Below are 10,732 nucleotides of genomic sequence, written 5' to 3'. Positions count from 1 at the left end.
AATAAAATAAAGTAAATAGTTAGTCATATTCTTTCACTTTATATAAAAAAAAAAAAGTCAAGTCCATCACCTTCCAGTCACCACATCCCCTTTCTCATTACCAACATCAATAAAACAAAAAAAAAAACGTAAACGCCACTTTTAACACATAAACTAATTCCTATAACATAAAATAAATAAAATAAAATAAATACTTGCTCATATTATTTAACTTAAATAAAAAAAGAAATGTCAATCAATCATTACCTACTGTCATATGAGATGACATGACTTTTTTTTTTTTTTTTTTGTCATCACTACTACTTACTGTATTGACATTGTTGCTAATGAATAAAACTAAAGCAATACAATATATAAAATAAAATAAAATAAAATGAAGATATAAAATAATAAAATAAATATATATTCAATAAGATAATAAAAAAAAAGGAAAAAGAAAGGTAGAATATAAAAAAATGGCCACCCAGTTCATCCCCCCCCCCTTTTTTTTTTTGCTCACATCTCTCAAAATAACTTGTTCATATCCCCCCCATCCATGCCCTTTTTTTTCTTCAATCATCAACTAACAACTCTTTTATACATCTATCAATTCAATATCAATCATTCTATACCCCCTCTCCAATCCAAATAACAATCATTAAAATAAAATCAATTATATATACTTCATAACATCAACAATATCAACCCATCATTAAACAATATTAAATAAATAACAACATCATGCCTATTAAACAAAGGGGCTAAGCGTGACTTTTTCTTTGTCATATGTGAAATAAGTGAAGTAAAAAAAAAAAAGAAAGAAAATAAAAAAGGGGCTAAAACGCGACTTTTTCTTTGTCATATGTGAAATAAGTGAAGTAAAAAAAAAAAAAGAAAGAAAATAAAAAAGGGGCTAAAACGCGACTTTTTTTTTCTCAGACCGTGTGCCTTTTTTTTTTTTTTTTTTTTACTCTTAAAATCATGCATCAGAATCGGAGTCATCGTCTGAACAACGTGTCACTTTACGTCATATTGCCATTTAAGGTTATTCTTTTTAATGCTCATATTAACAATATACTATATAAAATCGATCAAATAGAAAAGTATTCATAATGGATTTATCATCAATAATAATCATCATCATCGTCATCATCGATAATCAATTGATTTTTCACATGTGTTGACTTTGAGTGGAAAAACAAAAGTAAATGTCCTATAGACCTTTTACTATGAGTTGAAGTTTTTTTTTCTTTTTAATGCAATAATGTATATTTTCTTTATTTTTTTTATTTGAATATAAAGAAAGATCATACAACAAGCATATAACATTGTTTTTTATGGGTGACTCGGAAAGATAAAGATGGATGATGTTTTTTTCTATTCATTTTTATTATTTACTAGAAATGGTAATTTTTAGAGTATGTACCTAAAAATAAAAATCCAGTTTGTTGGATAGATGGAGATCGGGCCGATTCCGATGATCATGGTTTCTTAAAAAGGAGGAAGATGACAGTAAATGATCATGCGACTTGCTTATCTCTCTACTGCAAAAAAGGAAAAAGAAAAAAAAAAGACTTTTTTATGCCATCCATCATACACAAGCAGTATCAAGATTCTAATCATAATACATATATAGAAAAATAGGATAATAAAAAGAATAAAAGGTATGTCTCATATTTTATTCTGTAACCTAACACAGTACTATATAACTATTTCTATCCATTCTATTCCAAGATTGTTTTTACTAATGTTGTAATGTGGTGGATCAGTATCCTTGGGAAAAGTATTAACAAAAAAAAAAAAAAAGATAGAGAAAAAAAAACACGCTACAGTGATAAACAAAAAAAAAAAAAAGATAAAGAAAAAAAAAACACGCTACAATGGTAAATAAGAAAAAAAGAAAAAGAAAAAGAAGAAGAAAAAGAAGAAGAAAAAAAAAACACGCTCCAGAGGTAAACAAAAGAAAACGCTCCAAAGGTAAACAAAAAAAAACGCTCCAGAGGTAAACAAAAAAAAAACGCTCCAAAGGTAAACAATAAAACACGCTCCAAATGTAAACAATAAAAAATATTTTTTTTTTAATATTATTTTTTTACGCGATGATACAATAACCCATAACACGTCAACCATCATCATCAAATCTTTTCTTTTTTTTTTATATTACATAAAACATTCTACCTTACTAATAAAAAAAAAGAAGGGGGTTACTGTAGATGTAACCTTAATTCATGTTACTGTCATATCATCCAATTAAAAATAGTCATTGATATTTCTAATTGACATTATATAAAGAAAAGTATCAAGTTATACTTTAATTTAATAAAAAGTTTACATTAATATTAAATAAATTATTTCTTTTATTAGTTTTATTCATATTATTATTATCATCATCATTGTTTTTCTTTTTTTTTTAATTCTAATGACTCGAATATATATAAAATACTTACTTTCATCTTGAATAATAGAAAAGAGTTGACTAATTATGGTAATAATTTGAATTGTTACATTTGATAGAGCATTGCAAGCGAAAACACGCTAATTGTTTTGAAATGATGATGATGATAGCGCGTACTACTTTTTTTTTTTTTGTTTACAATGTTAGTATTACCTTATGCAGTCATCTTTAATTTTTTTTTTTGAAACAGATTACACGCTAACACGCTCCTTTTTTTTTTCTCATTAGCGCGTTACTTTTTTTTTTCTTGTTTATTTTTTTTTACGCCTCCTTTATAAACACTCTTTTTTCTTTTTTTCTTTTCCCACCTTTTCTTTCACTTTCTCTCCATTTCTTTTACTACCTTTACCTTTACTTTTTTTTTTTATTCCATCATGTTTTACTTTGTTGCTGAATGGTTTACTTTGGAATATGTTATCAAGTAATTGTCATGACTATACTCTATGTCTTCCCTCGTCTTAAGCACCTGCTGAAATGATCATACATCGTTTTCTTTGGTCATCGATTTCATTTGGCATTGGATTCTAGTCATCATCCACTTTCTTTTTTTACTTGGTGTTGGATTACAAGTCATCATCCATTTCTTTTTTGGTGGTGTATTACATGTTATGTTACTATCATCATCTATCTCTTTTGGTACTGGATTTGTCATTATCATCGTTTGCTTTTTGGTGTTGGATCCCATGATCATCATCCATTCTTTTTTATTTGGTGTTGGATTCCATGATCATCATCCATTCTTTTTTATTTGGTGTTGGATTCCATGATCATCATCCATTCTTTTTTATTTGGTGTTGGATTCCAGTTATCATTATCCTCTTTCTTTTTTTGGTGTTGGATTCCATGATCATCATCCATTCTTTTTTTGGTGTTGGATTCCATGATCATCATCCATTCTTTTTTATTTGGTGTTGGATTCCATGATCATCATCCATTCTTTTTTTTTTTGGTGTTGGATTCCAGTGATCATCCGTTCTTTTTTTTTTGGTTTTGTATTACAAGTCATTTTTTTGGATTACAAGCCATCATCCATTCTCTTTTATGGTTTTGGATTTCAAGCCATCATTCATCTCTTTTTGGTTTTGGATTTCAAGCCATCATTCATCTCTTTTTGGTTTTGGATTCTAGTTGTCATCATCCATCTCTCTTTTTGGTTTTGGATTCTAGTTGTCATCATCCATCTCTCTTTTTGGTTTTGGATTCTAGTTGTCATCATCCATCTCTCTTTTTGGTTTTGGATTCTAGTTGTCATCATCCATCTCTCTTTTTGGTTTTGGATTCTAGTTGTCATCATCCATCTCTCTTTTTGGTTTTGGATTCTAGTTGTCATCATCCATCTCTCTTTTTGGTTTTGGATTCTAGTTGTCATCATCCATCTCTCTTTTGGTTTTGGATTTCAAACCATCATCCACTCTTTTTTAAGGTTTTGGATTACAAGTTGCCACCGTTGCCATCATCATCCATCTCTTTCTTTATGATGTTGGATTCAAATGATCATCCATCTCTTTCTTTATGGTGTTGGATTCAAATGATCATCTATCCTTTTTTCTTTCTGGCTTTGGATTACAAGCGATCATCATCATCTCCTTGTTGGACTACAAGTTGGGGTCACAAGCGATCATCCATCCATCCATCCTTCCCTCCTCCTGGTCGTGGGCTTTGGGTCTTGGGTCAAGGCTTTCTTGCCACGGTTTTGGAGTCATCATCACAGCCCTCGATGGCTCCAAAATCGTGGCAAGCGAAAGGGTTTTGGGTCCCGGATTTTTTTTACGGGATATGGGTCATCGAAGATGACCCATATCATTATTATTAGAATTAGAAGTAGCTATAGTATAGTATTTACAACGTCAATAAAAAAGTTTGTTTTAAAAAAAATATATGAAAATTACAATATTACAATATGTGTTTATTATACAATATATGTTTAATGCAATTCAATGTTCATAAAGTATAGTTTTATTAAGTAATATGTGTACTATCTAATAGCGTATAAGTTAATACTGTATATATGTACTTCTTTAAACCCTAAGTAAAGCCAAGTAAAGCTTTATTCAGTAAATCGACTTGTAAAAAAAATTTTTTTCCCTATGGCTTTTACATGGGTGCACGGCGCGCGCCCTATTACATTAGGGTTTAAGGTATAATTGTTTCGATTAGAATGAAAGTTGTGGTAAGATGGGTCAGTGATGGATAAATAAACAAATGTACACAAATAGAGTATAAATAAAATTAAGTTGAAAGATAAAAATAAGTTTATTAGGTACATGTATTTTAAAAAATGTTATAAAAAAAGCAGTTCCAATCAATAGTATAGTGCAGTAATAATAAGGTTGATATAAAGTACAAGTTTGATGAATGATGATAATTAACGGTAGACGAGAGAAAGAGAGAGAGAGAGCAAGCAAGGCGGAACGAGACGATCAAAATGATATAGTTTGCACGCTTGTTTTGCTAAGGATGTTCACTAAGAATGTTGATAGTCCCTTTGTCGATTTAGATTCTGTTACAAAATGTGAATCAGTTAAGGTGGTTATGTTTTATGGCGTTACTTATCCTTGGCAAGTATGACGAATGAATGTATGAGGAATGAATAAAGGAAAAAAGTAAAGAAAACAAGTAAAAAATAAAATAAAATGATGTGGAAACGAAATAAAATAAAAAATGAAAAAAGTCCGAATAGATAAAAGGTAGCAATGTATTCTATATTGTACTGTACTAGTGACAGTAATGTATATACAACAGAAAGTAGATGAATTCTTTGTTATTTTCCGTTTTATTGCTGATAATATATGGGAATAGATCGAGTCGAATAGAAATATATAATAAAAAGAAAGAATTAATATGATTTCATACTCTTTCTACTTGCATTCATCTGTGATTTAATTTATTTTTAAGGAACCAGGTACAAAAGTTGGAATGTATAGTGATAACGATTGATAATGTTGAAATAATGTTGAAATAATCAAGTAATAATAACTAAATAGTGATAATGAATATGAATTTTATTAAAGAATGAAATTGATCTTATAAGTAAACTACCAGTAAAAAGAATCACTAATGACCCACAAATAAAGAATGAGAGAAAAAAGATCAAAAAGATACTTCTAATTGATGGTAAAGTCGAATCCAGTTGAATCCTATGATAATATATCCAGTTCATTCATGTCGTCCACCTTTTGGACAGTAGTATGTATCCATTGCTGTTTAATTCTGTTGATCTATTGTTGATCCTATTTTATGTTCGTCCATTTTGTAGATTCTGTTGTATGCCCTTCCATCTTTTTGATCCTACTGTATTCATTTATTTTGTTGATCCTATTACCTGTCCATCCATTCTGTAAATTCTGCTGTCTATCCATCAAGTTATTCCAGATGAATGGCCACGTCGCGTAGTATCCTATTGACATAAAGTTACAATGAGAAGCCTTTGTGTATCTAAATTTCTCTTACATTCAGTAATAATGATTAACCAGAATACCAGGTAGAAAAGATGATAAAGAAGAAAGAATAGTGGCCCTAGGTGGATAGATGTTGTAATATAAAGATCAGCGTCAGAAGAACGTATATATATAAAATAAAAGGAGAAAGGGAAGGTTAGAAAGAAGAAGAAAAGGACTTGTTCTTGAAACTTACCTTTAATAAGACTAAACATTTGTAAAGCCACATAGATAAAAGGAGAAGCATATAGTAAAATAAGTTGGACTGTATAAAAGAGATAAATAAATAAAAAAGAAAGAATAATAAGATTAGAATAATACCAGAGCTATTATCTTACTTTAATCAATCATATTTGTATCTAGAATATAGATTGAAATAAAAAAAAAAAGGATGATATTAATATCGTAGATAAAAATTGATGGTGTAATGAAATAGATTTACCTTATTAAACTTAAGTAATAATATGCTAAATATATATTTGTGTTTGGTTGTTTTAACTAGAAGGTAACTGTAAACACAAACTAAAGAAAAGAGAATGACTCAGTTAGTTCATTGAATACAATGAATATGCATAAAAAAGTCTTCTTTTATTTTACTTTACTTTGCTTTGTATTAAAATATAAACGTATAAATAAAAGAAGAAGAAGAGGAAGAAAAATTAAAACAAACGCGTTCTTTTTTTTTTTTATTTTTTTATTTTTATCTCAGCGGACAAAGTAAAAAAAAAATCTGAGGGTTGATTTATATCAATGTAGCCCTATTGATTATTACAGTGAAATGATAATAAGAACGACAATAAATAAAAGATATGATTTAAAAATAAGTAATATGTTATTGTAAGAATATAACTAGTAAATACTAACTATATAACATAAGAAATCAAATAAAGATATCAATCAACGGTATGTTTGTATCATTTCTATGCTATTGTTGTTGTTAATAATAGTATGTATCCTCCAATTGATTTTGTAACCTATTATTATTATTATTTATCCATCCTACCCATATCAAGTTCATCCTGTTATACATCTCTTTGGTCTTTTTATTTTTTCATCAGTGGTTTAAGAGAAAAAGAAAGAATAAGAATAATAAATAATTTATTTATTTATTTTATTTATTAAAAAGAGTATTCTTCAATAGTTTAAAGATAAATATAATATACGTATTATTATATTTGATGTGTTTAATGTATTTAAAGAAAAAGAAAAGTAAAAAAAAAAAAAAAAAAAAAGAAAGGGGAAAAGTATGTGTGTGTGTGTGAGAGAGAGAGAGAATTGACAAGGGAAAGAATCAAAAAAAAAAAAAATTAAAAGTCAGTCGGATGTGCAAAAAAAAAAAAAATGGAGACCACAGGTCCAAAAAAAAAAAAACCTGAGACAGACCAAAAAAAAAAAAAGATCTGAGAGACAAAAAAAAAAAAAAAACCAAGCTTGGGACAAATTGAGGTCCCTGGTTTTTTTTTTATTTTTTTATTTTTTTTTATTTTTTCTTTTCTCTCTCACTCTTTATTTTATCTATCTTTTATAGTATCACTTCTAATAACGAACACAACAATGTAAAACACAATGAAATAAAAATACTCAAACTTGAAGATATAATAAGAACTGTAGATATAATGAGTAACTAATAGTTTTATTATTATATTTAATACACACACTGGATATTAATCTAATACACGAATAGACCTAACTTTATTACTCAAAAGCTAATCAATTTATGTGCAAAGTACTTTTTTTAAAGGCCCTTCTCTACTTGGTTAGTTTCTCTTGGACGTAGGTTGGACATAAGGTGGACTTTTACAACTTTTTTTTTTTTTTTTTTTACTTTCTCTATATATAAAAGCTTATTTTTTTACAGACTTTGGTCTCTTTATTACTTCAGTATCATCTAGACATTATTCTTTTCCTCTCTTGGTTCGTTGCTGTTAGATATTGTCTAGTTAGTCAATGCTAACCATGGTAAGTCTAAAAAAAAAAAAAAAAGGTGAAAGACAAACCTAGATACTTACTACTGTCATCTTTTTTTCTGTTTTAAGATGTACAATGGGACAAGTTGAATGGACGTAGGAGGACACAAAGGGAACAAGCTGGATGGATGGGCATGCAACTGGATCAACTAGATAAACAGATGATTAAAAGGAATGGAATACATACAATGATAGAGTAAACAACGTGGAGAACGACATCAACAGGATGGATAGATGACAGCATTTTACTTTTTGCTCTGGATCTTAATCATACTGACTCTTTGATGGATAGATACAGTTGTCTATAGCATATAGTATAATTTATCATCTTCTTCAATAAAATCATATTCATATTATATCATTGTTTTTATTTATTGTGATCATAACTATACTACATAACTATAGTAATAAAATAGCTACACTATAAGGATAACGTTCACCAGGACCAACTAATGCCACCTCCAAGATAATGAATCTTTCCAAACCAAATACCGCCAATGTCAGGACTTAACAAGGACTCCAGCATGAAACAACACGATCAACAGACAATAACTGAATTTCCTACGTATTGCATTTTGCCCTCCACCTACTTGAGCACAAAATTCAACCACTAGATTCATAAACGATTCTAGAGATTGATCATCCTCGACCAAGTCCTTTGCCCGTAAATAAACAAAGCTCAATACACCATGATCTTCGTCTAACCAAAAAGCTAAGCATAAAGTAATGATGATCATTCAACATTTGATTGTATAGACCGCTATCCTGATACCTAACAAATAAAAAAAATAAAAAAACACAGTGAGTAGTAATCCATCGATCTTATTCACTTTTTTTTTCTTTTATATATACTTACTATCAGGCGTCGATATTGATGTACCAATCATAAAAACCAACATGAAAGAGATAACCAAAAGCATTTTACGTATAGTATACTTTGTTGACTTTTTATCAAAGAGAATGGAGATAACCAAAAGAACAGGAACAGTAGCCTAAGACCACGAGAGAGAATGAAAATAGGGAAACACCATATCAAGCGGGAAAAAAAAACAAAGGACAAAGACCAACAATGCAGGAAAAAAGATCTTGAAGAAAACAACACCACAATGAGAGGGAGAGAAAAAGAGAGTCCAACCAAATAGAAAAAAACAAAATAAGATGAGCCACCTTTTGTTCTTGTTGTTTCAAGATGTTCTTGCGAATTTTACCACTTCTGCGCTAATTCTTTTAATTCATTACTAAACGGTAATGGTATCCAAAGTGTTCTTCAACCAATATTTGGCTTGATAATGCTGGTAGAAATATGAAAGGCGCAGAATGAGCTAGAGTTTGTCACGTTAAAAAAAAAAAACGTGAATTAAACAAGAAAAGCGAAGAAAAAGGAAAGAATGGTACGATAATGGAGTTTTAAATTTGTTCTTTTTATCATTGCCTTTAGAGTTTTATATTCTGAACCTTTTTCTTTCTTTTCCGTAAAAGAAATTTACGCGTCGAGTTTCTCGTAATGGAGCAAGCTAATGAATAAAATGATATTATATGACTTACACTATTTTTATGAGAAGAATACACTGGTACAATAGTATTGTATAACGATGAAAATTGAATGAGAAATCATGACATTGTCCTTTATTTTTTAAATAACTCTACAAATGGCAAGGTAACATGTAAAGTGTCATTAATACGAATGAAAGGTAATATGATTATGTATCTTTATTCCAAATTTGATACAATGATGATGAATATTGAGTCAGTTACAGAATTCAATGACGAAGAGAGTATGAAATTTGTATCTATTCACTGATGATTTTCTTTATGATATATGTATCCAACTATATTGATGTTGCTAAAGATCATTTTATAAAAACTTTATTCTACACTGAGACAGGATTCAGAAAAACAATAATAATAATAAAAAAAAACCTTTACAGTATTACTACTCCTTCTTTCCATAACTTGCAATCAATTTCGCTTCCACATTGGTCTTGATTTTTTGATTAGCCTTATGCAAAATTTTGGCAAAATCCATAGGGTCTGTTGTAGTACGCACTCCCAAATATTTGTTGACATTCCCGCCTTCCAAATTAATGATAAAATAACCCTGATCATCAGTGACTTGGTGGTCTCTTTCAATCAAACGTGGATGCATTATATTTTTCAAGGAACGTGGAACTAATGGTTTACATGGGATGATGTCAATAGCAACACAGGATAGTTTTTGTTCTACATAGGGACCCGCAAACGATTGACCTATAGGAAGTTGGCGCATATGACAGCAAATATTGACTAATACTGGCTCTATAGTAGATACGAAGTCAGGTATACACCAATTCCACAGCCCGGAAGAGACAGCCTGCCACCAAAAAAATGGGAATTGAATGCTCGCCTTTAGCATTACATTTATATCATCACAGCATATAATCCATCCTTACAACGCGCGCCATCATGCGGAATGAGCTAATGTTGGACTTGGTTATCGAAAATCCCCTTCCACGATGATATACTTAAAACTAATCTTGACATCGAACCTCGTATCAATGACATTTTCAGAACCTACTGAAGAATTGATTGAAGCACTAAACATGGACTTCCGTATCTGGCCATCAAGGTATAGTGGGAACAATAGGAGAAACAGAAACGGCAGGAACAATCGCCAGCACAAAAGGAGAACGATGGAGAAGAAAGAAGAGGAGAAGCGGCGGCAGAGGAGGAACAAGGGAGGGGAAATAGAGGAAGGATGAAATGGCTGCATAAATCCAAAGGTACCATCCAGAATATGAACACCAGTAGTAAAATATTGTTTCAGTAGGTAAGCCACGCAGAGGTTAATATGATCAGAATTGGACACCAAATTCACCAAGTTGTTAGATAAAGATATATAGTCCAAGTTTTACTTT

At 30.0% G+C, this 10,732-nt stretch overlaps 2 protein-coding genes across 2 annotated transcripts; both read right to left on the bottom strand.

Annotated features, from left to right (window-relative positions):
- Window positions 1-8,314: 8,314 nt before the first annotated feature.
- BX664DRAFT_344487 (uncharacterized protein) lies at window positions 8,315-8,758 on the bottom strand (the record flags this gene model as incomplete). Its single annotated transcript, XM_051547474.1, has 2 exons — window positions 8,315-8,550; window positions 8,695-8,758. 2 exons carry the CDS (start codon window positions 8,756-8,758, stop codon window positions 8,339-8,341), a joined length of 276 nt encoding a protein of 91 aa, XP_051395724.1. The 3' UTR covers window positions 8,315-8,338.
- An 816-nt stretch (window positions 8,759-9,574) lies between these two features.
- On the bottom strand, window positions 9,575-10,459 carry BX664DRAFT_51454 (uncharacterized protein). Its single transcript, XM_051549613.1, has one exon. It carries the CDS (start codon window positions 10,228-10,230, stop codon window positions 9,772-9,774), a length of 459 nt encoding a protein of 152 aa, XP_051395723.1. The 5' UTR covers window positions 10,231-10,459; the 3' UTR covers window positions 9,575-9,771.
- Window positions 10,460-10,732: the final 273 nt, after the last annotated feature.

The sequence above is a fragment of the Halteromyces radiatus genome (genome assembly GCF_025201355.1).
Source record: "Halteromyces radiatus strain CBS 162.75 chromosome Unknown BX664scaffold_13, whole genome shotgun sequence".
Classification (NCBI taxonomy): Eukaryota; Fungi; Mucoromycota; class Mucoromycetes; order Mucorales; family Cunninghamellaceae; genus Halteromyces; species Halteromyces radiatus.
The sequence above is the reverse complement of the archived record's forward strand: the minus strand, read 5'-3'. Positions and strand labels throughout refer to the sequence as shown.